The sequence below is a fragment of the Enoplosus armatus genome, chromosome 7 (genome assembly GCF_043641665.1).
Source record: "Enoplosus armatus isolate fEnoArm2 chromosome 7, fEnoArm2.hap1, whole genome shotgun sequence".
Classification (NCBI taxonomy): domain Eukaryota; kingdom Metazoa; phylum Chordata; class Actinopteri; order Centrarchiformes; family Enoplosidae; genus Enoplosus; species Enoplosus armatus.
In genome coordinates, this window is record NC_092186.1 from 13,007,694 (window position 1) to 13,035,514 (window position 27,821).

Below are 27,821 nucleotides of genomic sequence, written 5' to 3' on the forward strand. Positions count from 1 at the left end.
TGCTAGTAGTAGCCCTTGTGATGAAAAAGTTATGAAAACTTACCTGAATTACATTGTGAAGACAAAAAGAGCCATCTATCAATTTTCAGCTTAATGGAATATTTAAACAACTATCAGGCCGGAGACACGATATGGGATTGGTACCAATAGCCAACACATATCCTTAAAAATTACAAAAAAATGCAAGCATCCTTGAACAGTAAATATTCAACCACTAAGTTTTTTGTCTTGTTTTCATTTTCCTATTTGCATAAAGCACAAACCTGACATGGAAAACAGTATCTTCCATTGCCAAGCATTTCAAAACAGAACCGCAACAACTAAATATATGATGTATCATTAGAAAGATAGAACACTTGTCCATAAAATAGTTTTGATATTTTACAGCAGTATAAAATCTCCCCCCGTCTCCTAGGTTGGAAAAACTTTGAGCCGACACTAGGGAGGAAGTCTCATTTACTGTATCAACAAAACGTAGATCTGATTGATAAATTAGACATACAAAAAAGAACTATTTACTCTCTTGCTATCCATTACAGTTTATCAAATGTTGGCCGAATAATATGGCAAAATAAAGTTGATTACGAAGAGAAGCCATATGGATGATCGAGACCAACTTGTGACTTAAGCTAACTGGCAGCGCAAAAGCTTTATTTCATCTACAACCGACTATTGCACTGTACTAATCTGGTATTATCATCCGCACGCGGTGTACAGGAAGATTATTCACACCGCCAAAGCAAACAAAGAAAATAAATCACAGTACTAATACACGTGTGATTCAGACAGAACAGTCCACATGAAAAAATGCCACACAAAATGAGTTGTTATGCCATCAACATCTGAAAGATCCGTCACGAGAGAAAATTTAATTTTGGCAATACCGGTTTCCAAATGTGTTTTTGTTAGTATCTGAAACATTTTAGGGATGAACAGTATACTGGCAACATAATTAAATTTTTTACAGAAAAAAAAAAAGTGCGTGGTTTTAAGTTGGCAATGTGATACAAAATGAAAGGGGAGTTGATACAGTACATGAATAACGGTAGTGTTGTCTATTATTTTCTTTTGTTTCATGATGTATGCTGACACTTTAAAAGGAGGAATAGTGTAAAAGGAACATATTGTGACTCTTTTCTGGTGCGCTGCATTCCTTTGAGTAGTCATCTTCAATTCACTTTTAATCGGAGAACAATAGCAGTAATAATATAACCAAGAAGTTAACATAGCTGAAAATATTTAAAGTCTACAGAGAGTGTGTAGTCTTCTCTGTCTAGCCCTCACTGTCTGTGAGCAGCACGAAAACTTTATTTACATTCAACCAGAGCTTCTGTGCTCTGGTTTGGGGCAGGGGTGACAAAAAGAAAAATTCAAATACACAATTCAAGACCCAGGGGAACCAAGTACCTCACTGCACCCCAGCACTGCCTGATAATATATTCCTATCATCATAATTAGTTACCCTTTGCAGATGAGCAAAGTCCAGGGTCTGCAGCCTGGCCTCATGCCCTCATGCTGTAGTGTATAGCATGCATGGGTTAAATAAGAAGGGGGAGAGAGCCCTTTGTCCAAAAAAGCTTAAGTCTACCCAGAGAAGGCCCTCTACCCACCTCGAACACACAAGCACTGGTGATAATGTAGTGTAAAGAAAGAAATAATGTGAGGCACACCCAGGGCCGAACGAGGGCCGAACGAGGGCCAAGAGGAGCCCCAGAGCTGACTAAAACCCCAAGAGAGGGGGACAAATGGAGGGAGTGTTATATTTGAGTGTTTCATGTGTGTTTGTACGAGAGGAGCAATTATTAGAACCACAAAACAGATAACCATTCGTTTAAAAAATGGGCAAACCAACAACCAAGGAGTTAAGTGGACAGTAGAGACAGAACATGGATAGTGTTGGTCTGGTAAAGTATGAAGCAACGCTTTACTCTTTGAGCAGCAGTGTGTTTCATGCAGATGTGTGTGTTTCTAGAAGTGGACTCTGCATTGTGTGTGTGTGGGGCTGCAGGTCTCTTTCTTGCTCTCTCTCCCTCTCCCTCTCTTTCCATTTCTCTCTTCACACCAGGTTGTATTCTTTCAGGTTGAGCTGCAGGATGGTGTCTTTGACAGCTGCGAAGACAAAGCGGATGTTCTCCGTGTCGGTGGCGCATGTGAAATGGGAGTAGATGATCTTGTCACTGTCTGGGTTCAAGTCCACAAACATCTTCAAGATGAACTCGCGACCAGCTTGGGCGTCCCGCTGGGGACCTGGGAGAAGAACAGACCATTAGTATTAGCTTCTATAAAGCATCATCTTAGCATCATTGAACCTTTATTGTTCTTTAGTGTCATTTTATCATTATTTAAATTCACAAATTCTCACTATGAGTTAAAATATTAGCATTCTAGATAAGACTGATGTGACGGGTGAATGGGCATTGCTTCATTCACACCACCATGTTCAGTCAAGTACCAGTTTGCATTGTAGTAGTACAGCCTTATAACCACAGGGTGTCACTGTACAATCAAAAATATAAGCGAAAGGTTCCTGCCTAGATGAAGTTATAGATTGAGAGTGAAGAAAAAAAAAAAAATCACCCTGTGTGTAAATAATGATACTGATACTTTCACTGTTAAGCAGCAGTTTGACGTTCATAACAGTAATAGGCCTTTAAAAATGGAAGTTACTAGCTAAAGGTAGACTGAAGAAAAAAAATGACACAGACAGAGCATTACTGACAGAGTTTGACTGATGGCTCAATGGCAAATCCTGGAATTTCATTCACTGCTGAGGCGCAGGTCACAGCATGGTCCTACACTACACAACCATTCAGGGATAAGCACACTATATGAAATGTATGTTGTAGTTAAGATGTGTAATAAATTATAAGGGCAAAACAAAAAAAAAACAACAGGTTTTTATGAAAATAAAAATCACCGTCAAACTCTGGGAAGTAGTCAACCAGGTGGGAATACATGATCTTCTCCTCCAGCAGGTCCTTCTTGTTGAGAAAGAGGATGACGGACGAGTTTTGGAACCAGGGATATGTGATGATGGTCCTGAACAGAGCTTTACTCTCCTCCATACGATTCTAACAGAGAGAGACGGCATAGGAAAACAAAAACAGGGTTGGGATACATTCAGAACACAAGACTTCTCAAATTCTGCTCAATTCACTCTTTACTGTGAATGAAATCATTAAACAGAGCCTGAGGGTTTTTAATGTCTGATGCTATTATTAATATCAATATTACAAGGTACACATTAGATATTCAGGATTATCCCTAAAAGCTTTTTGGCTTTCGTTCAACTAGCAGCTCCAACACTGAACACACCTTTGTGTGTCTCTAAAACGCTGCCAAGGCGTTAGTGGTGGTGAGTCTGTTAATGTGAGAAAGTACAGCCCATCCTAGCTGCTACCCTCGGGGGGAATAACCTCAACTTTGTTTGCTAATTACCTACATCTATATTTTATGAAACTTTAAAGACTTAGCTGAATACAGCTAATGGCAATGTTCAACATAACTGAGTGATTTCCAGTGCAATAAACTTCACTATGGACAGTATTTTTGTTGTCTTCTGTTTGGACTTGTGCCATTAACAGGACTTAATTCAAAAATACTGCCAAGGATAATAAAAATGCAGCTAATTGAAACTAACATTCAGTTTCTCTTCAAAGACAAATACATGACAAAACAAAAGAGCAGTTACTGAGTGTTGATTTACCCAAACCTGCAATAACATGTTACTTTCTCTTATTATATGGTTGTTTTGTCTAACCCTTCATGACAGCACAAAAAATAAGTAATTGTTAGGTTATAATTTGACACTGTGTTTACATTTGTCAAACACAAAACATTAGCTTGCTAACAGTGATGGACTGTAGTTGGATGGTCGTCATGATGTGGTAGTTGGAAAGTAGAATTTACAGTGAATACAGGTTATTGTAGTAACGGATGAGAAACACTCGAGATTGTCAAAACAACCACAAAAATGACAATGTTATGTTAATTGAGACACGTTCCCCATTCAAGATTTAATCCTCCAAACAAAACTGTCTAGCAAACATGAAAAGTGGAGCAATTGGAGTTGGAAACCTACTCATACAAACTATTAAAAGCTAAGCGCTGTCGTCAAACATGAGTCTTCTAGTCTGTCTGATCTCAACTCCTTGCCAGCTTCCCTCCCACAGTTTAGTCTTGGTGAGTCATAATATGATCCTGGCACGACGAAATCAAAGATGTTTGGAAACAATCTCGTCAGGCTCTGACTGGTCTTAAGGGTCAAAGTCTCAGTCTTGAGTCTGTCAACACGACCAGATAATCTCTGCAGACTAAAGCCTAAACGCTGCCCGGCCTTGTCTTATCCGTCAACCATTTAGAAACAGAGCTCAGTAACAGTATCAAAATTGTCTAATGTGGCCTACCACCTGTGACCATGTACACGCTACAAGCAGGAAAAGCAAATAAACAGCAACCTGCAAAAATGAAAACATATTCCTGTCCTTGTGTGTTTAATAAGGCCTCACACCTGAGCAGGCCCAGTGAAGATAAAGTACAGTATGTGTGTGTAGTTAACAAACTGCTGCCACAGTGGACAAACATGGACCCTGGTAAGCTGCAGTGATGTACAGCAGATATAGTGAGTCAAGCTGGCAGGTGGCTCTGGTTTATGAAATCCAGTTGTCATATGACCAGGTCAGAGAAAGGGTTTCTTGTCAGCAGGGGAGCAGAGGGCATGCAGGGGCTGATCACATTAGCTTTATTAGCGTTAATTCTGAACAGTCAGAGCGAGTAAAGAGATAGAAGACCTCCTTTGTGTTCGTTGTGACTCAATAAACATGACTGTGGGTGTACATGCGGGGGTACCCCCAAAGACATCCAATCCAAGTGACATATGGCAGTTAAATAGAATACATAAATCAGATAATTGCATTTAAACTACATAATGGTCGCTCCTAAACCATGAATTTCAAACTTGCATTAATTGATTTTTGGACCACATGGGGGCGAGTTGTAAATACAACATTGGCATATTATGACCTTATAAAGTTGATATGGTGAACGTGTTAGCAAACAGTTGCTTATTTACACATCTAGCAGACACAGAGCAACATTATAATTCATTTGAAGTCCATGTTTCTGTCCACCTGACATAAATAAGTCCAATATTCATTCTGCTTTTAGTGGAGCAGACAATTAACCATATATACTTACCTGTACTTCAGATTTGATATTGTGCATATAAAGCTATATGCCACTTCTCATACAAATGTATATGTAACTCAACAAGAATTATCCTTACCATTAACCTGTTTATACTTTTGGCATTGTGTATATTTTGGATTTGCACGCTTTCCCACTTTGTACTGCAACTGCAGCATTTTCCTCTGGATAAATATAGAAAAATTAAATTCCATCTTATCTTAATATCCCATTCTAGCTGTATGGAAGCTAAATAATTTGCTCACAAACCAGAGCGAAAAACCTGCAAATGTCATGTGATAGCTTGTCAAAGTACAACAAGTCTTGAAGCCTCATTAAGAATATAGTGTGATAAAATATTGCGTACGCACTCAACAATTCAGAAATCGCAACCATTTCTGCGTCTCTGTCTCACCTCGTTGTCCGACTCCACCAGGACCTGGTCGTACTCGCTGAGCGCCACCAGAAACATGATAGAAGTGACGTTCTCAAAGCAGTGGATCCACTTCCTCCTCTCTGACCTTTGACCCCCCACATCCACCATCCTGATTGGAACATGATGGAATGAGATGGAGAGCCACCAAACGGAGGGCACACAGAATCACATAGCAGAGAATAAGTTACAATTAGCTCTAAATCTATCAGGTCAGCATGCATTTCAAACAATCGCCTAACGAGAGTTAAATCCTTGGAACTAAAATGAGTGTCAAACAAATCAAATTTGAACCACAGAAAATCAGAATGCACATGCCCCAAATCAATTTAATATTTATTACTTTTCATTTAAATTACTTTAAAATTCGTAACAGAAGCACCAGAGGAAACCCTGAAGTGACTCGGCTGAGGCCATGAGCCAACGATTTGAGTCACTTCAGGACAAGAATATCAGTGCAAAGAGGCATTCACCTTGTAAAATGTTGCCTATATTTTTCATTTTCATTTACACTAAGCTTTATATCCAGTGGTGGCCAATAAATATATTTCAAGGCCAGTATAGTCAGACTATTACTACTGCTTTAACATAATATCTAATGAGTGTAGTGTAGTTCAAGTCAAACACCCCTTTTGCACCGAGAATATGAACAGAAGAAACGTGAACCGAAGAATCTGCAGCGTGAACCACAGAGAGGACAGAGCAAACCTTCCCTGCGGTGAACCAAAATGACTACAAGGAAGTGTGTGTGCGTTTATTAACAATGCCATCCTTCTCTCCTTTCTCCACAAAGTAGATGCAGGAGAGTCCATGCAAAAGATAGAAAGTAGTACAAAACGCTTTCTTGTTAGGAGTGCCTACAAGGGTGCTTAGTGTGAGGGCAACAGATAGAGGTCGGAGGAGGACAAGGGGAGTGGTCTAAGGGAAAGAGATCAGGAAAAATCAGGAAGAAACATTGAAGAATGCGAGAGTTTTTTTCCCTCAAATTAGTACTAAAACCAAGAAAAGGGAAATTAATCTAATTAAATTAGACTGAAGACCTAATGCTGCCAGATAAGAAAGGAGGAGGGGCAGAAAGGGCACAAGTCAGATTGTTTGAGTGCCCATTTAAACAAATTAAATTAAGAAAGCTCAATAATTATGCTCTTCTTCCAATAAAACTTGAAACCTCACTTAAATTCCCACTTCATATTTGTATTTTCAGTCTCTTAACACAAAACTGATGTCATTGAAAGCATGTAATGATTCACCATCAGCAGCACAGCCAAGCAGAGTAGAGCCTATCGGATAGCTGCAGCAGGGCTGCTGGGAACCTCTTCAGCACAACCTCATTGCAAGCAGAGTTATTTCTAGTCTTGCCAAGCGTAGGAGGGGGCTGACATGATGGCTTCCTATCGATTTGCACTCTTCTGTAATCGCTCTTGTTCCCTGGGCCCATCTCTATCTCCTCATCTTCTCTCTTTTTTTGTTAGAGGAGGAGGAAGGGAAGCTGCTCTACGTACTGGTGGCGGGTCCTAAGACGGTCTCTGTGCCAAGTCCTGGAAGCTGTGTCTCCACAGAACTAAACTAGGAAGGATTTTTACATAAAAATACTGCCTTTATGAACCTCCCAGTTTCTAAACACATACACTAGGGAATATTTGGTATTTTTATGATGTTTAAGATTTTCATGAAATCAAACCCCATCTTTGATACTATTCATGGTCTGCATTTTTCCTGCACTAGTCATTTATCTAATTCAAATTCAGTAATTACCTATCAATTAAGTACTGTTTATGGTTAGGGGCAGAGTCCGCCATTCCAGTGCTGGATTCAGATTGCCTGCCTATGTATAACGGATTGACAGGAAACGATGCATGCACATACTCAATTTTATCTCATTGATATCAGCCTCACTGTTTACTGTTAGATGAAGTCTTAAGGATAACGCCTTTAAATGGTTAATCAATTATTAAAAGAGTAGCAGATACATTTTCTGTACATCAACTAATTGATTCACTATGTGTTTAAACTCTTAACTTAGAATCTACTGTAATGTTGCACATTGAATGTACTGCATATAACAGAATGGATTGGGGACATATTAAGACAAAATGGGGACATAAAACATGTTGGAGGTGATGTTGACTGAGACTTGGCCTTTTAGACTAAACAGAACACTATTAGGGTACAAAAGCGGGGTTAGTCAAAGAAGTGTAGTTCTTCTTCTACCTGAAAATGATGCTTTGCAAGTCGAAAGGGTATTCTATGATCCCAGTGGTTGGGATTCGAACCCTAAGCACGTCCTGTTGGGTTGGTAGATAGGACGGTTCAGCAATACGATCCAGATCACTTAGATAGCTAGAGACAGGAAGGACAACAAGAGACAGAAAGAGGGAGGAAAGAGAAAGTGAAGCATAACAGCAGATACAGCACACCCCCTCCAAAAGCAAGTGGATCAGTCCAGATGTAACCACAGAAAACCATTCCCAAGAGTTATGAGGGGATTAGGTGACGCTTTGTACCTCTACCCCCAGATTTTCTCTTAGAAATTCAGCTTGATCCTTGATGGCAGCTCCCAAAGACAAAACATTCCTAAATTCTATCCTCTGCTCCCCCTCAAAGTGCACACTGTGAAGGTTTAGGGAAGCAGGAGCTTTTAACTTGACTCCAAAAAGATGATTTAGCACTCCAGAGGCCAACTTTGACAGCCTGGGTGAAAATAAAAATGATGCTCTTGAGGCCAGTCTTTGAGAGTGTACCATCGGGGATGTGTTAAAGTGCTGAGCCCTGCTGTGCAGCACAGGGTAGATGGAGATAGCGGCATCGACGGGTTTCCAACTGGCTGACCAACTGTCGAACAGCTAGCCAACCAATGACATCATGGGCAGCACTTGACACCAGTACCTGAAGATAATATTCTCCAGGTCAAATGGGTACTCAATGATGCCTGTGGTCGGCACTCGAACCCGCAGCACGTCCTGCTGAGTGGGCACGTACCCTGATGAGGCTATTCGTTCTACATCGCTAAGGTAACTGTGGAAGGGGAGGGGGACATATGACAGAGATGCACATGTAGGCAAACCACCAGTCTCAGCAGTATGAGACCACATGTATATATAAACGTCAGACGCAAACAATTGCTTTCTGTCAAAAATGCATACAATTACAAAACAAGTCAAACAAATATGCATATAGCCAGCAGTAGTTCATAAAAAAGAAAATACACAAATACATCTATGCATAAGCTCAACTTTTTAAAAGGAGCTACATTAGTCTGAAATGGATTAATGCAGGTTGGAATTAGCCCTGATATTATTAGCAGTCGTTTATAAACCTGCCAACATCCCCCCCCCCCCCCCCCCAACTCTCCCCATCTGCCCTTCCTTCTTCCAGTCGAGTGCATGTCAACACAGATAGGAAACTGCTGAAAAAGGCTTATTAACATCTGGCAACTTCATTTTATGTGTCTGTCATTCCATTACTCATGGACTGAATAGAGCTGTCACTTTTCATTCAAAATTCAAACACTCACTCAAAGGTGGGGGGAAAAGTTGATACTTGAACTGTTCAAAATGTAGAGTCTATAAGCACAACAGACCGTTTGAAGTGGTTTGCCTTGTGAAGCAGTAGAGAGCTCTAGAAACTGACTATCAGCTTGACCTATTGCATGCCCTATTGACCTATCATTGAACTAAGGTAGTAATGTTATGTTGTTTGCTATGAAAATAGAGGACACCAGCGAGCAAAGCCGTCCCCAGTGGACAATCATGACATCAAAGCATTTGAGAAGCAGTGTGTGGAACTACTTGGGGTTCTACACCGTAGATGGCAAAGTAACTAACAAAGATAAGCCTGTTTGTCGACTTTGTACAAAGCAGCTGCCTTACTCTACAACGACAACAAATCTGCGGACTCACCTGTTAGCTTGCCATGCAAGCGAGGCAGTGGAGGCACCACAGACGAGTGGAGCAAAGTTAATAAAATTACGAAAATACTGTTGTCAACGTACATTTGAATTCATTGGAATTAATTATGTGACATTTCAAATTCGTTTGAACTTGATGTTTTCAAAAAAAAGTGACTGAATAACTGTTATTTACTAATTTCGTCACATTGTATTAGATATGTTGGATGTCAAAGTTGCACTGTGTTACTACTTCTCCACTTTTTAAACAAAGTAAATAATCATTCTAGTAGATTTATAGATTGCAGACGTACTATTTGGTTGAGTCAGAGAGCTGGTACTCTCTCCTGCGATCATAGGCCTCCTGGATGCCAGGGTCAGCCCACAGCATCTTTATCGCACCGATGTACGGCTGATCGAATGAGGAAATCTTCTCCACGTCCACCTCACGCACCACCTGGGCATTATTCTGGGAGAACAAAAAAACAAAGCAAAAAAAGTACACTTTTAACAACATGTCAATTTAGTAACTGTGGATTTTATACAACTTAAATTCATGAGTGAAATTCCTAAGTGATCTCAAAGTGGGTGGTGACAGGTGATTTCTTAGTAACTCACGACTTCCAAGGAAATATCATGTCTTTCTATATTGGCCACATTTACTACCTTAGTAGTAGCACTTTTAAATTGCCCTTCTCTAGAACAAAGTACGTGGCCTGGATTCAGTTATAGTGATAAGATACCAAAGGGCACAGTTCACTCTAGAAGAGGAGTTTATTTTACTTTATATCGTATCTTACTGCTAGATTTATGATCTACTTGAATGTCGCCTGCATGAGATTAACTGTGTTGGACTGAGCAAGCGAGCACACTGATTACAGGCCGTGCTGACAACAGTGGCCAGACATTTCATAGGAGATTGAATGAGAATTCACACCAAGACAGAGTGGCCTCTGTTGCTTGGATGAAGTCATTTGTGTTCATGACCATGACAATGACAATGAACTTCTACGGGTTCACCAATAATAATTCAAAAATAAGAGTCAGCTAAATGTCAGAAACGTAAATGAAACTAGCAATAACGTTACGACAGATCAAATCGATGCAGCAGGACCAGAGATAGCATTTTGTTCCAGGCATTTTTCCTCCTTATCAAAATCTGACACCTACATTACCCACAATGCATGTCAACCACAGACAGTTCAGTCGGAGATTCAGTGCGTTATGCTAGTAGCGGCTAATGTAGCCTTGAGGCTCAAGCAGAGATGTGGAGCAGGCTACAGAGGTCTGGTAAACTCTTTCAAACTCCACATCCCCAGAGTTTTATTTTTATATTTAAATTTTAAAATTTTTCTGCCCCAACCAACTCTGACTCAAGTGACATCACTTCCTCTGGAGCCACAAAAGGCATAGAACTTTTTTCACCTATGCAGTAGTACTCCAAACTGTAAACAGAGTTTGATGAGTACAATCGTTGGAGTTCCCCTTTAAATCACATCAGCTAATCAGGTTGCATCTTAAAGCCCCTGAGAATATCGGAGAGAAAAAGCTGATTGAGAACATAGTTTTCAGTCTTTAAATATTTCTATAATTGAGTTTAGGAATTTGTATGGAGCCATGTTTCATTCTCTCTGTAGCTGCTCAGTAATGTATGTGCCTCACAAACAAGTATAACAAAGTGTTTGGATGTGGATATCCATTTTAACACCACATCACACAACAATATTTGACACTTTTGACAGTACGCACCTTGTTCTGTTCGTACTTGAACGGGATCTTAAGGTTCTCAGTTGCACGGATCATGGCCTGCATCGAGGTGAAGATGTTCTGGTAGACCAGTTTGGTGAAGCCCTTCTTATCTTCATCTGTGTAGCCTGACCCATGGATTATTCTCATCTGCTTGATGAAGGTGCTCTTGCCACTCTCTCCAGTACCTGAGAGGAAGACAAGAAGACACAGGAGGTTAGCCAATAACTGAAAAAGGGTCAAAAATAGATGCCAACAGTTTTCTTCCCACCCTTGACTTAACCCAGGAACAAAATAGAAAGTTATAGTATCCTACAGTGTTGGGAAAGAAAGCCAACTAGAAAGGAACAGTGATGATAAGTATGAGAGTAATGTATTCAAACATTTGTTTGGGTATTGACAATTTTTTTTAAAGACAAGCTGTAATCCATCCACGATACGATATTATGTAGTAGCTCTTTCACAGTAATGTAGTCAGCAAATGTATTTCTGCTGCTCTAAGAGCAAAAAAGACCTGTGAGTGTTCTCTGCAGAGTCAACAAAGCATAATTTTACTTGGTAAAATTGTATCCTTTTTATATAACTCAAATTTCTGTGGCAATTAACTGGCAGGTCCTTGCATCAGGCTGACCTTGACTGTCCACTTACACCCTGGTGCTGATACACAAGGCTGTGAAGGAATCCGCACTATCATGCCCCCAGGCAGTGGTCCAGACCTCAATGCCAACTCAGTTAGTCAGTGTTTTACCAATACGTGCTGTTTAGCTGAACTGGTCATTCATCCACATGGTGTCAGCTCCTAGTTCACTTCTTGTTAAAATACATTTTCTTACCATTAAGTATCCTCAAGTGCTAATTACTAATGTTTTTTTTTTGGTAATTCTGGATTACGAAATGTGACATGTGAGAGTTACAAGTGATTATATAGAGACAGATGTTTCTGGGCCTAATTGCGGTCTAGCCAGCGTTTCTCTTGTCATCTTGGTTCTAATGTCCTGAGATGTGCAATGTAACAATGCAATGCAATCATTGTTTTAGCGGTGGTTACCACAGAGGCTCAAATGACAGTCTGAGTAAGTGGAGCAGCCCAGAGTAACCACATGAGGGCTGCACGGCTCACCTCAGCTCAAGAAAGAGCTGGGTAAACCGAGTTCACTCCTCCAATTTTGTATCACAGTGACCGTGCATATGCACACATGCATAAACACACAGAGAGACCTAGTCATAGAGACAGAAACTTGCTCGCACACGCAGAAAAAGAAAGAAACAGAACTTCACAGATCCCTCTCTCACACACACACTCACACACACACACACACACACACACACACACACACACACACCAACTTCTCTTTGAGAGGTTCCACAGCAGGTTCTGTATCTTAATGTGGGCATCTGCAGTGAGAAAACTACCACTCACGAGACACCAAAGTCAACATGGAAGCATCCAAATTTTGTATACTGTGGTCATCAACCAAAGAGGAACATTCAAAAGGCAGGTAGCGGTCTAACCCAAACTCAACCTCTAGCTTCACTATGCAACTCTCTCTCTCTCAGCAGAGCAATCCTCCTCTCTTCCACCCCCATTCCACCATCTATTTTCTTCCTCTACAACCCTGCCCGAGCTCTCCACCACTCATCTCTCCATCTCACTTCTCCCAACATTCAAGTCTGAGTCACCGCAGTTACAGCTACATGTATACTCTCTAGTCTCTACCTTTCACTCTCGTCTTTATTCTACTGATCTCAACCAGCGCTGCAACTGACAATTATTTTCATTATGGATCTATGGATGACTTTCAAATTGCAGGCAGCATGTTGTTTGAACAGTCACAAAAACCTAAGCATCTTTAATTTACATATGACAAGCTGTAACTAGGTTTGCTATTTCTTATGGAAGCTTTATGTAACACAACATGGATATAAATGCCCAAATCTAAATTATGCCATAATACTTTTACTCTTTGCCATATGGAAAAGACATGCACAAGGGTGATTGACACACATTAAGAATGGTGATGTTGCATGGCCTGCTTTTGCCTGTTTTTTTCCCCCTGAAAAGAATCAATCAACATCAATATAATGCTCCCACAGACCAAAAGACTGCAGCCTGAAGATTGAATAAGTAGTTTCTGAACATATTTCATGCAAATTAGTTAATTTACACAAAAGGTACTACCTTCTGTGTCGACATAGCTGTGACTGTCCTCAGTGTTTATTTTGTCTTACACTGTGTCTACACAGGAGGCGTAGCACGGTAGCAGAGCAGCAGCAGTAGCCTCAGTGCTCCGTCTGTGTCTACATAGGATGCGTTCAGGCACAGTATTGAGTTGTAGGTTACCTGTGTTTTGGCAGCGCTCAGAGCCCAATACACAATCACAGACTTGGAAAAATACGCTCCTGGTTGTTTCGGCCCACTGCTGATGCTTCTCATTGGCAAGTGAAACAGGACTAAGAGTCTACAGTCATGCTAGCGGCTCTGAGGCTACACGTAGGCCCATTTTTTTGTGCTAAATGCTAACGTCAGCATGCTAATATGCTCACAATGACAATACTAACATGCTGATGTTGAGCAGGTATAATGTTTACTATGTTGACGATTTTAGTTTAGCATGTTAGCATGCTAACACTCGCTAATTAGCACCAAAGTACAGCTCAGGTTCAAAGGAATGTGGTTAGTTGTGCAGGTATTTAGTCATAAACCAAAGTACTGGACAAATAAAATTTTCCGTTATCCATCAAACAGTTGTTGAGACATTTAACTCAAAGCCACAAATATCAAATTCATGGATGTCAAGTCAGGGGATCGAGAAAGTCATTAGGATTCATCACCTGGGAACAATGAACATCTGTACAAAATTTCACGGCAATCCATCCAATAGTTAAGATATTTCTGGGCTGAAGCAGTAGACCAACCGACACTGAGGTCCATAGAGGCACACTGACGGTAAGGACAAGAAAGAGATATGACACTGTATCTATTGAAGGGGATGCGCTGTAGTTTACAGCCTCCTTGGACCAACAGTGGGAGATAGCAGTGAAAGATAAAGTTGCACATCGGGAATTAGCAAAATACCAAACTAGGGGGAAAAAACGAAACACTAGTGACACTGATAATGTTTACAGCTACATTGTCCAGCAGAACTTGGAATGTCCTTTGTGTTATATAGTGCAGCTGGTATTCCCAAGGCAAAGCCGACATGTCTTCCAAGGATGATGAGAGTCAAGTTTGACGGTTGCTGACTGAAGAGCACAGTGGAGTGTACAGTGAAGGAGTCTCCCGAGCGCTGCCTGCCCTCTAACCAGACAGGATCTTTCACAGTGGAAAGCAGGTCAGGCAACATTGGAGTTTCCCCCTCAGACAGAGTATGTCTTTGAGAGAGGGACATAAATAGTAATTGTCAAGACGCAGGACTAGAGAGTTCACTTTCTCATTGACTAGAGCTGATAGTTACTGGGATGTGAGGGAGTAAGAAAAGAAAAACACAGAATTTTCTCGGCTTTCCTTTTCCTTAAATTGGTGTTACTGAGAACATAGAGGCAAGTTTAAAACTGACGAGCAGATAAATGAAGGGAGTGGACATGGTATAGATAGATCAGCTTTGTTGGTTAATTGAGTGTGTGTGTGTATTCATGTGTATTTAAACTATCGAACACACACAACCAGAGAAGAGGGGCATGTCTTGCAGGCATGATCAGCTTAATTCAACAGATCCCATTGTGCTCCTGCCTAACTGGAAAACCCAGCAGAAGCATTTCTCACGGACAAGCTACTGTACGTTCACTGGAGCTACTCCTGAGGGGTAATGCTAGTTCCCATGGCAACTCCTGCACTGGACTCATAAATACAAGGCAGAAAACACCAGCTGATAGGCCCAGCTGATAGGCTGACTCCACAGAGCCCAGTCAAACATGCAACTTTAGCGTTTTAACATTTCTTAATCCCACAATGTCCTCAGCCAGCACTCTATGGGAATTAAAAAGTTATGGAAGCAAATAACAGACAGATTTTAATCTTATGAGCATCTTATTGTCCTCTGAAAGTACTTTATATATATATATATATATATATATATACTTATATACAGTCATTTGCTAGTTTGTCAGGTACACTGAGCTAAAACTAATTCAGCCCTGTGATAAACTGTTATGAAGGTTATAATGTTCAGTTTTTGTTTGGTCTACCCTCTTCAATTTAAATGGGATGGAAAAAATGTCAGAAACACATCTCTGTTTAACACAAAACTATTCAACAGCACCACAAACTGCAGCCTCCAAAATGATCATACAATTGAATCAACACCTTTATAAAACAACAAAAACTGAACATTATTACCTTCATGAAGGAAAGATTTGTTACAGAGCTGTTGTATTGGACTGCATATCATTTTATTTACACTTTGTGCTCTATATGGTATTTTCACCCATATACGTTTTATGTATGAAAGGTATGTAGGCACTTGTCAATGTAAAAACAACAGCACAATCATCTTGGCTAGAAATGTCACAGTTCACAATATTCTAATTATTTACAAAACAATTGTTTTAACAAATTAATGTACAGCTTACTTAAAGGTCATTTATAAGTATTAGTATTGTATTTCCAGTAAGTTGGGGGATAAAGAGTGATCTAAATCAAAGCAGAAACTCTGCTGAACCAAGATATCCTAACTTTTAGTACCGAGTACGGGTTAAGATCCAAAAACGCTGGATCCTACATCTGTTCATTAGATCCTTCCTGTTTGGTAAAATTCCCACGTCTTTCAAACTCCATGTCTAACAGCTTGTAATGCAAGCTTTCTTACTAATTTGTAGTCTCCAAATTGAGATGATCCCTGAAGATGAGAGTTTCTCTTTAAAACACAAACTACTATCTAAAGTCTAACACCGATGCACATTTTTAGAAAACGGGTTTCTCCACAATTAAAAAGGGTTATCATGTCATTTTGAAATGAGTCAAAATTGAACATCATGTCTCATATCATGTTTTCACCAAGAAAAAAACCATTCTCCCTTCATGGTCATATCTCATTATTAAAAGAACTAGAGGTGAAATGATTAATCAATTAGATTATCTGCAACTATTTTGATAGTCAATTAATTGTTTCAATAATTTTTCAAGCAAAATTGCCCAAAAATTCCGGTTGCATCTTCTCATTTGTGAAGATTTTTACTGCTTTTCTTTGCCTCAAGTGACAGTGACCAAATATCTTTGGGTTTTTGACTGTCGGTCAAAAAAAAAAACAAGACCATATTGAGATGGACAATTTTTACTATCCTATGACATTTTAAAAGGCCCAACGATTAACAGATTAATCAATATAATAATGGGCAGAATGAAAACAATCCTTAGTTGCAGCTCTTAAAACAACAACTTAATATTGAAGTTGTGGTGGTGTGACGAATCCCATTACAAAGCATATGAAAGATACGTCAGACAAAATCCACATGACTTTATATGTTGTAAGCTGATAAATTAGAAGCTTCACAACATTAGGGTTCTGAGACCAATACAGGCTCACTAGACAACTGAGCAGTTTTGAAATCCCAAACACAGCAAAGCCAGAGAGGGCAGGGTGAGGAGAAGCCCAATAATCACACAGCCATGACCAGTAACCGCAGCAGAACTATGTCACTCTGCCCGCATCGAGCACTGACCAGGGTATTAGTCATTCCGGTTCTAAATAACCATTAACTTAACAAAGAACAGCAAAAAAAAATAGTTGAAACAGATCCGTTTCATTGGGTCGGGCCAGCTGGAGGCCACAACAGACATTTCAGCTACGGTTTACATGAAGAGTAATAACTCGAAGCAGAGTTTGGCATCCACGTTGAAAGGGAAAGAACAAAAGAGAGTCAAGGAGACGAGCGTGAAAGGAAGGAGGTGCAAAGTGTGACAGAGCGGAGGAGAAGGGCGCTCCAAGTAAATCATTCCTTAAAACTTCCCCAAGCACATCAAACAGGAAGCTATGTCCACTTCAGCTCAGTGTTGGGAAAGGCTTGCTGAAGGCCTGTCTGACTGTACAGGAACTCAATGACTGAAAGGCTGTCTGCCCTTTTCGCATGCAGGAACTTCTCCAGAAACATTTTTAGGAACTTATCCTGGGCTTAGCTCCTGGGTCATAGTTCCTGCATCCCAAAAGGTCCCTGCTGACTACCTGGTTCTATTGGACCAGGAACTATTGGGGTTAACTTTACCATTCTGAGCACACTGATTTGACAAACACAAGTTTCACGACTGCTGCAACTCAGAAAGCACTAACTGAGATATATATATATATATAATGCAAAGGTGGAAAGTAACAACATACATTTACTGTACTTAAACACAATATTGAGGTACTTGTACTTTACTTGAGTATTTCCATGTTTTGTTATGTTATACTTCTAACCCACAACATTTCAAGGGAACATATTGTACTTTTCATTTCACTGCACAGCTGCAGTTACTTTGCAGATTAAGATCTTACACAGTAAACCTACAATGAGCTTATAAAATGAGTTTACATGATGCACAGTCATAGATTAAACTACCCAACAGTCTACAGTACTTAAAACTGGCTCCACCTTCACCAGCGGCAAGTGCTCCTTAGGTTGTAATGAATGACAGACGCCATACTGCTTAATAATGAGTACTTTTAATTTTGTAACTATGAACTAGTTAGTTAGGCTGTTAATACTTCTGTACTTAATACTTTAGCAAGATTTTGAATGCAGGACAAAAAAAAAAAAAAAAGAGTGAGACAGTATCAGTGAGAGAAAAGAAACTTCTTAGTAAGGTGTTGGACCACTATAAGCTGAGCCACGAACAGCTTCAATGCTCCTTTGCGTAGATTCTCCAAGTCTCTGGACTTCTAGCAAACACCATTTTTCCAAAAGAAATGTCCTTATTTAGTGTTTTGTTGGCGCAGTCAAACACATGAGACAAAAATCTCCCACGAGTGTTCAACTGGGTTGAGATCTGGTGACTGCAAAGGCTGTAACATATGTTACACATCATTTTCATTCTCAAACCATTTAGTGACTCCTTGTGACCTGTATGGAAGCGTCTGTTATGTTTCTACACTAATTTATTCTGATTTTTCCTTTAACTTGTCATCTATCAGCATGTTTGATTCAATGCAATTACGTATGTCATTAAAACAGAAAGATGGAGTGAGAAGAAATGCAGCAGGTTCTTGCTAAAAAGTGAACAGGTGTTATCTCCTTAATCTAAACATCACATTTGCACAACAGTGAGTCACAAAACACAACATAAATCCCTTATGAAACAAAGTTGTCGCTAATCCATCGTCGGTCTAATTTGCCTAATCTTTATGGTTCTTGAGATGTGGTGGAAACACAAATGCACTTCAGGAACTTTTACATCCCTGGGCTACTTAGCATCGGCCGACCAAAAACACAATTCGCCCAACTTTACCGTCTGAGCATGGACTTCCTGAATGGCAGCGTCACTGTAATACTTGGATTGCCATATTAACAGATGCTACAGTGCACAGCTGCTATGGACATAGTAACTCCTGCGTGCTTCAGAAGAGTATGTGTGTGTGTGCGTGTGTGTGTGTGTGAGAGATAAAAATTGTTTCATATTCGTTTCCCATGTCACTGTTCCCTGTCACAAGATGGAACCCCTTCACCAAAATATCCCGCCTCTGGTACATATCTTTGGCCCATGTCATCATCTTTAGAAAAGAAAAAACTTAATTTGTCCTTAAAATTAAAAACACATCCATCTCTTTGTTTAAGATGAAGAAGATGCACCAGGCGCTGACGAGACACCTGCCAGGCCAACTAATCGTCCTCATCATGGCATTTACAGCTACATCTACTCACTTCAAAGACTGTCTGAATGATGGTGAGAGGGACGAGGACCAGAGTCTCTCCTGCACTGCATTTGGATGTTTGAAATGTGTCTGCACGGGGCAAATGGACTGTAAGTCTAGATCTATGCTGCGAGAAAGAATGACAAGGAAACAGAGAGTAGGGCAACAAGCGCAGGATCTCTGTTCCAGTTTTGAGAACATTCCTGGCATACTTTCCTTCTAAAAAGGACTTTGATGTCAATTTAATCATTTTGCCTATTTTGGTTCCCATTTAATCAAAACGCGTGGTGTACTGGCACAGCAGTATTTCCCACTGGACAGAGGTTTTGCCTCAACTAATTGTGATCCATCTTGAACTTCACTTCCTTCTTCCTTGTCCAAGACTTATCTGAACTTGCCCTCTGCAAGTGTGTAAACATTCAAAAGAACTTTGAAGCTTTTGTCTTTTTAGGTATTCAGACCTGTTTGATTTTCATATGCACACATGTGCATACACACACACACACACACACACACACACGCACACGCACAGGCACTCAACTGATAAAACAAGTGTTACAACTTATGGATGTCATTCATATGGTATTAACATCAGGTCATTAGTATGTAAGTCAACAAACGGAAAAAAGCCACAGTTGCTGGTTGATTCAACAGCTCAGTCTTTTTCATAAGTTTCAAGTCGTCCCTCTGCCATAGACCTCAGACATAAATGAAGACATTAAGTGATATGATGTTTTAATAATGGGGCCATACGTTTCAGTAATAACAAGCCAGACAGGCAGTGACATGAGAAGTACTGGGCAGTCTTTCACAGCCCCGACTGCCATATAACTGACAAAACTCTGGGTGTGTCAACATCAGTTTGCTCAACCAACAGAGCCGCCAGACAAACAGTGCAGAACTACGAACACCTACCTGTCTTGCCTTCGTACCACACTGTGAAACTCAATTTTTCATCTACGGGGCATAGAAGCTTAGGACTGCATACATAAATGGTTGGGATGGCTGATGCAGTACAGGTATTTTTACGCCACCCATTCTCAAAGCGGACCAACAAGTCCTTCATATACGTTACCGCACTAATGGATCATAGGCTCTACTCTGGCTGCCTATAACATTAAGCTATAGTCACAACTAATACCAATAGAGCAGAAAAATTACAAAAAACACTTCTTAGTAAAATGCAATGCCATTCAACAGCAACACACATTACAGACACAAAACACAACTAAATAGTCTGGAGCTCTGGAGCTGGAGGACGACAAAAACAGAAATGTCCAAGCTTGCATTTTGACCTCTACATACTGTACTGTATAGAAATCCAGACCAAATTAGAGTTGCAACTGATCATTTTAAATTAAAGTAATACTTAATACTTTCATTAAAGTATTAAATTAAAATGAATATGTTTGGACAGTTGGTTGAAATTACAGACATCACAGTGGGCTTGGAGAAATTGTAAATGGCCTTTTTCCACACAAATTTTCAACATTTCATAGACTAAACAATTAATTGAGAAAATGATTAATTAGCAGATTAAATCAGTCATGAAGCAATACACAGGATGACAACTATATACCCCTAATGCCCAGCAAAATAAATACATTTGACCACCATTGACTGGCAATGCTTCCTGTTGAGAGGAAAAAGGTGCCACACAAGTCATATTGGGTAAAGAAATAAATAGATGTCCTTGCTGTAATTTATTGAGCAGTGTAATGAAAATGTATTCTGTATTCCACTGGTAGCGGTGACGTACAGCCAGGATAACTGGTTGAAAGGATTTGATCTGTTTAGACACAATTAACTGCTAAGCGGAACAGAGCAGAGAGTGCATGTGACTTTCATGGTGGATTGTGGATGGTGGAAATATTTCAATATAAACCAAAACGCATTTGGCTAAACTAACCGGCAGTTAGTTGGCACAGCCACACCAGAGCGCCAGGTCAGGCTGCATGAGTCTAGCAATTTGAGATTTCTGGGAAATAAGCTCACGTGGGTGATGATTAGCATTATCAACCTTGGCTGAGAGTCAGTCAGTGCTGTTAGACATACAGTTGTGGGAGTAAGGATGCAGGAAGGCATCTGCCAGCTCTGCCTTCAGCAGTGCTATTGTGCCTGTGAGGATGGCTGGGATACCACAGGGCAGCCCTGTGATGGCCCACGATGCTACTGTACATACATACACACACACTCTCACAAAGTCTCTTTTGGGTTATTTTATCCTGTGTGTGGGTTGTTCATCTGTACTGTCTGCAATTATGTTCCCCACCGTGCCTATCATTACCTGGGCAGCAGCTAACAGAGATCCAAATAAATATGGCTAACACAGGGCTAATCTGCTTGGCTTACTGCAAGACTTACTAAGAGAGAGCATAATAGGCGTAGGTAGGGCCCATGCAAGAGACATCCTTGGGTGTTGCCAAAAAACAAACACTCATTAACCCAGATACTACTGACCTGTTTGACTGGTGTGCACATTGACAGATGAAGTGTGTGCTCAGTGTGTGTGTATATATACAGTATCCTGACTCCCATTTCAATTATGAGTTCAGGTAAATATCCTGTGCTGCATGGGGCCTCCGCTCGTTCAGGTGTACAGAGTTAGGTGTAGTAGGCGCTCTCTTTCCCTGCCGTTCTTCATAGGGAGCTTTCACATAACAAGCGCTGTGTTTAACACTCAGACAGGCAGCGACTACACACAAGAGGGGTCGAATCTAGGTAACCATGTTTGAAAAGGTGAATGACAAAACTAGATCAAAGTTCAAACTAATTTCGCTCAGAGCTAAAAGTTTTTCGGGAGTGGTTTCCTGTACTAGACATAGTATTGCTGCCGAGTCCTGCATCAACAATCCCTCCTTAAAAATATATAAATGTACGTAATGTTTTACATGACAAGTTATTTGATGCTGATCAAATAAAAACTTAATTAATACTTAATTAACGTTTTTTAATGACTCAAAATGCCTATATATGTGTATGTTGAACCTGTGGTGACATAGCATAAAGTTTAATGCAAATGAAGCCAACATATTGAACTGATTGTCATGACAGAGCAAAAGCTAAGTTGCAAGATTCTATTCCCATTTTGAGTGTATTGTTTTTATATTACAGTGGCTATAATCAATATTTTTATATTAACAATGGTCTCCAATAATGTCTCATCGTTCTCAGAGTGTCATTTTTGGCCACAGCAGGCAGCCATTGTCTAAGTGAAAAAGCTGTAAAGCTGACTAACTTCAAACAGCAGACAGACACAGTTAGCGACTAGCTGGTGCACATAGTGCAGTATTTAGCAGCTAATGAGCCAGATATATCAAGAAACATGACTCCAAATTATTGCTAATGTGTCATAACTGTTTTCTAACAAACAAGAAGGAAATTCTCCATCATAAGGATTATCTTTAATAAAAGAGGAACCTTGTATCCAAAGTTTCTGGTAGTTGTATTCTGTGGAAACATTATGGATAAAGGAGGACTTTGTTTAGTTGCCTTAGAAAACCCCACCGACGTCATCTGTAAGCTGTCAAGCAGAATATCAATCTACAACATAGTTAAGAATCAGGATACGTGGGATGTGTTCATATTCATTCAAACATATTAACAGTTAGTTTTCGTACATTTGCACGTATCTTTTTTAAAAGGTGAAAACCCTTGTGCATGCTCATACAATAAATGATGGAAATTAATGTGTCGTTTCAGCCAAGCATTTTCAGTATTGTTTCAGCCACTCTGAACAAAATATGTCAAAAATATGATGCCAATTTGCCAAAATGTAAACAAATATAGGCTGCAAAAACGTGGAGCCCACAGCTTAACTCACTGAATCCATGGCAACATTATGCTTCCTCTTTACATCCCCCAAAGCGTCATGGGAACTGTAGTTTCAAAACATTTTTGTACCCCAAGTAGAAGACAAAGAATAATAATGTGACAAAAATCCATTAATATTAACGTTTTTTGTGTTGCACTATGAATATTTGTTTGACAGTCCTAAAGCAGAGGGTGTTGTTGGAGGGCTGCAGATGTCTCAATTTTGGGAGGGGCTCACAGTGTCTGGTCTAGACATTCAATATATACGTACATTTATGGCTTTTGCTGTGTTATCTGACACATTTGCTTTTTTAGTTTTATTTCTTCTGACATTAGCATGGGCGTCTTCATTTCAGGCGAGGTGACACACCTCTGCTATGATGCTCTGCTGGAAAGCCTGTATTTGTCTGGTGGCCTGATGTAACAGTGTTTCTTAAAAGCTCTGGCTGACTGTGATCTAAAGGCAATATTTGGTCATGATGGTTAGAAAATGATGAGACAACAATTAATTTGTCAGAGACTGGTCTCAAACGTACACAATGCTGACATGACAATTTTAGATTTAGTAAGGAGAAGAGAGAGATGGTACAACATCTTATTTCGCTTGTAAAACGCATTACTACTGAATACTACTGAATCAAATGTTCCTGACTTGTCTGCTTTGTGACAGGTTTGCACAATATGAATACACTTCCACAGAAGAAGAAAACCGACGTGGCATTTGTGCAGTACTGCAGTACTGCATTAGTACGTGTTTTACAGGTTTTTCATCCGTACGACTGACTTAACCTTCAGTCAACAGTGGATCCATGTTGGAAAAGTGAAAGTCGCTGTTTGCACACTGCCACAATGTGTAACATATGCTTTTCGTTTTCTAGCACTACCTTTTTTCTCAGTATATGATACTTTCATGTTATTATAACATTGGTACGTAGTTACGTTTCTTGGTATGACATAATCCCGAGAAAAATATATCACAAGAACATGAAAATATATCCTGTTAACGAGAAATAAAGAGGAGTTTTTATAGAAACTGATCAAATTCAAGATCAAGAGGAAATGAGCTGACCTATTACTGATAACTGTCAGAGCCTTGCCATTGCACAGGAACCTAACTTATCATCAGATCTCCTGTATACTTTAGTGTGCATCTTCCAAGTTCAGTCAGTGAAGATACCAATGTGAAAATCAACATCAGCAGTTTGACACAATCACACTAACAAACACAGTCATTCCCACATTTTGGAAAAAAAAGGACCTATTTACTGAGGAAAGCTCAAACTGGTGTTGTTACTGCAGCTCCCTGGGCTCCGGCTGTACACATTTAATTACTTGTGACTTTCATTAACTACAGAGCAGGCGGCAGAGCACTCCTCTGACCCTGGCTCTTCCTCAGCCTGCATGTCTACCATGCACTAGCTAACACCACCACTGAGGAAAGCCAGTCTGTTGCTGATAAACAGCTGGAATAATTGCCTCCGCTTAAAACATCAGACAAAACCACCAATGCTCCTTATAGGTCGCAGATTAAGTATTTCATACTGCATCAACCTAAACTTCAGACAACTATAACCATTTAAATAAAATACTGTGAGCTACATAGGCAATTTAGAACTGTGTAATCAACAAATGTGAGTCAGAAATGCCATGGTTGAATATTTTCTGATGAGAACTGAAATATTTTGTTACAGCTGCAAGGTTTAACAGCAACATTAGCAGGCAAATCATCAAAACTTTCTTTGATATTTTTGTCACAGATAGGGGAAAAAATAATGGTGAATTTAAGAAGTCACAAGCCACTGTAGATAAAAGATTCAAGACATGACACATATGCAACCAAAAACATAATAAAAAGCTACATTATGTGTGAAGGTCTATAAAAAGGATCAAAGAGGTCCATAATAGGTTCCAAATGAAGTGAGACAACCAGAGTGCACTATAACTCACACAGTAGCTAGATAGTGCTTAGATCCTTTTCACACAAGCTTAAATAATGTGACAGCAGACTCCCACCACAATGTAAAAAACAAAAATGGCCATTTGTACTTTAACATTTTCATCAAAACATTCGGGTTGCGAGGACAGAAAAGGGACGTCTTCCAAATCCATCTCTTTCAATGAGTCACCATCCCAGCATCTCATCTGTGAGCAGGACAATAACAATATGTTTCTCCGCCAACAACACTTTTATATATTTCTAATCAATGTTTGGAAATATGTTGGCCAACTGAACCAACAGATGCCTTTTGTGTTTTGCCAACCATGAACTCACAAGAAAGGCCATTTTACAAGTAGAGAAGTGCTTTAATATCACTGAATATCCACAGATTCCAGTAGTTTGATATCTCTTATTTTATATTGGTTACAGAGCTGAGCATATATACATCTGGTTTATTATACACATACTGACCATGACATAGGAACTGGTGGTTAGCAACATTCAAATATCAATATTGGTATTGGCCTCAAAAATCCAGTATCTGTCAGGCTGTAGTAGCATCTAACAATCCTCTAATCAAAGACCGCATCTACACTTTACAATTGCAGTTTAATATGCTTTTCTTTACACTTAGCCACACATAGGTGTATAGCCAGATCACAAATCCGACTGCATTTGTCTTGGTTTTCCCAGGCGACATGCATCTGAAGCTCCTTGGTAATGGCTAAAAACGCTAAAATAAGAATAACTTTTGCACTTTGGCAGATTCAACATGCAATTTTAATTTTATTGTCCCTAAGGGGAAATTTGCCTCGCAAGTAAAAACAGACTTTAACATAAAACCTAATAAATACATAAGACATGTTTAAAAATATGTAAAGATGTATACTTACAAAAAAAACTATGCAGCTCACATTCTCACTTTTAATTACAAGAGTTTTGCTAAGTAGTTGCAACTATTCATAAACTAAAACAAACACATGAAATGCAATGATCAATTATGAGTAAGTGATAATAATAGTTTTGCTCGTCCTCTCTCGCTCTCATCACTTCAGCGCTGATCAGGAATCAGATACAACAGCTCGTTGCACATTCTGTATGACCATATGTTTGGATACCGCTGGAGCCACTTTCTTCCCGACGCTTTAATGAGAGAGGGAGAATGATGGCTAATTTCAGTGTATTCCCGTTTCATTTCAGCTTCCATATACCACTTAATGATGTAGTTAAAGTTGAAGGGAGTGAAGATTACGTATGCGCCTTGGACTCAGGCTAGATTGCTCAAACCACCTCCCGAACTATCCAATCGGCGACCATCTCCAGACTAGTTGTTGTTGAAACCGATGCCCTGCTAGTTCTAGTTATGCTGTTCTGTAGCTAACCCTAAACTTGAACTTTAACTGGAGAGTGGAATAAACATAAGAATAGCTTCCTCCGTCAATATAACATTACATCAAAGCGCACAATGGCTCTGCTACTCTTCTTTAAACATGGAAATTAGTCTGTGGATGGCACGGCCCATTCTCTGGAGAACTGTTATTTCCCAGAGAGGGCCACCTAGACCAGATACCAAGAGAGTGCAGTCTCCCTTGTAGCAGAGTTAATTAAAACCAACTCTTTTTCATTATTTAAGCCATGTTTTACAGGCAGATAAAACTATGGTAATATGACTACAGGAAGGGTATTAATAAGAGGAGACTGTTGACAGCTGGTTGTGAAAAGCTTTACTTATGCCTGAGTGTTTAGCTAAGGAAAGCAACCTATGCAATTCAGAATTACTCCTATGGTTTTGACTGACTACTAACATACACTAGGCTAACCATGTGGATTTCTATGACTTCAAACAGAAGAGTTGATTGACAGAAATAGAACCAATGTTAAAACCCATTTTCTAATGTAGTTGTGTGTCTTGCCTGTATAAAAACAATGTCTAGTTGTGTTTTGCGAGTTGTAGCAGAGGCACACCATAGCCAAAGAGAAGCCTGAATAACCGTCACATAACTAGGCTGAAAAGGCTGACATGAAGCCAAATACCCTCAAAGCAACATAGCTACATGCTAATAAAAGGAGAGTCACCAGGTAGTGAAGACAAGCTCCTGTTATCTTATGAGTAGTCGTCTAACTTGTCTTGTTTATAAGCCTGTCATCAACCAGACAGTCAATGTCAAAGGGCTTTCATATATTGGAGGTAAAAGAGAAGCCACCCAAAACTGTGACACAAGCTGTGATCTAATCATTAGCTGAAGAGTTGTATCCCATCTTTTCCTGTGAACTTCTGTGACCCAAGATAGTAGCTTTGAGGAAACCCTACAGACACGATGTTGGTGTAAACTTCCTTTAGTCATATATATATATATATATATATATATACACACATACATACATATTAATAAACGTGCTCAAATTCCTGGGTCCAATGGCTGCTCTTACGTCTCCCATTACTACCTCCATTAGACTAGAAACACCATGTGAACCACATTTGACTTTTGGTTTGCATATCGCATCACAGACAAATCCTGTGGTGACCAGGGTAATGTGGCTCGTGCAATTGTGGGTGCAGTGTTTTGCATGCAAAACCTTTACAGTACAATCAAATCAGCAGCTTAGGCACTATCTTGGTTTGTGTGTGTATCAGAGGTAGATATGAAGTGTCCGGCCGTGCCAATGTTTAGATCATGAAGGCTTACCCAGCAGAAGAAGCTTCAGCTCCCGTCTTGCATCTCTCTTGTCTCGCCGGAGTTGTTTCTCGATCTCAGCGTTGATTCGTTTGGACTCCTTCGCCTCCTCACTCAGGCAACAAGCCATCATGGAGTCTAAAGTCATCACCGCATGAGCTGAAAAGCCCGTCTGACAAGGGGCGCCGGGCTACACCTCACACAAAGTCTCAAATAAATGAAAACCCCTCTGAGCAACAGTCCCTTTTCAACAAGTTATATCCAGACGCTGATAATCGAGCTTGATAGGCTTGCTGCAGAATCTGGCCTTCCTTGTTGATCG

General features: G+C 39.9%; 1 protein-coding gene across 3 annotated transcripts; it reads right to left on the bottom strand.

The window, feature by feature from the left end:
- On the bottom strand, positions 1-27,821 carry LOC139287981 (guanine nucleotide-binding protein G(q) subunit alpha). Of its 3 annotated transcripts, none has more exons than XM_070909208.1 (7): positions 27,512-27,821; positions 11,253-11,437; positions 9,818-9,972; positions 7,829-7,957; positions 5,600-5,729; positions 2,918-3,071; positions 1-2,247 (listed from the first exon to the last, which is right to left on the bottom strand). In XM_070909208.1, exons 1-7 carry the CDS (start codon positions 27,645-27,647, stop codon positions 2,057-2,059), a joined length of 1,080 nt encoding a protein of 359 aa, XP_070765309.1. In that variant the 5' UTR covers positions 27,648-27,821; the 3' UTR covers positions 1-2,056. The 3 variants fall into 3 exon arrangements, with proteins under 3 accessions (XP_070765309.1, XP_070765310.1, XP_070765311.1); XM_070909209.1 differs by lacking the exon at positions 7,829-7,957 and adding an exon at positions 8,504-8,632; XM_070909210.1 differs by lacking the exon at positions 27,512-27,821 and adding an exon at positions 14,993-15,005.

Bases quoted from the DNA above. Each gene is read 5' to 3' on its own strand.
- LOC139287981 (XM_070909208.1), bottom strand. From the start codon at position 27,647: ATGACTTTAGACTCCATGATGGCTTGTTGCCTGAGTGAGGAGGCGAAG. The intron at 11,438-27,511 runs GTAAGCCTTCAT...TCTTCCTCTCAG, and splicing joins GCTGAAGCTTCTTCTGCTGG to GTACTGGAGAGAGTGGCAAG. The intron at 9,973-11,252 runs GTGCGTACTGTC...TTGTTCTCCCAG, and splicing joins TCAAGTACGAACAGAACAAG to AATAATGCCCAGGTGGTGCG.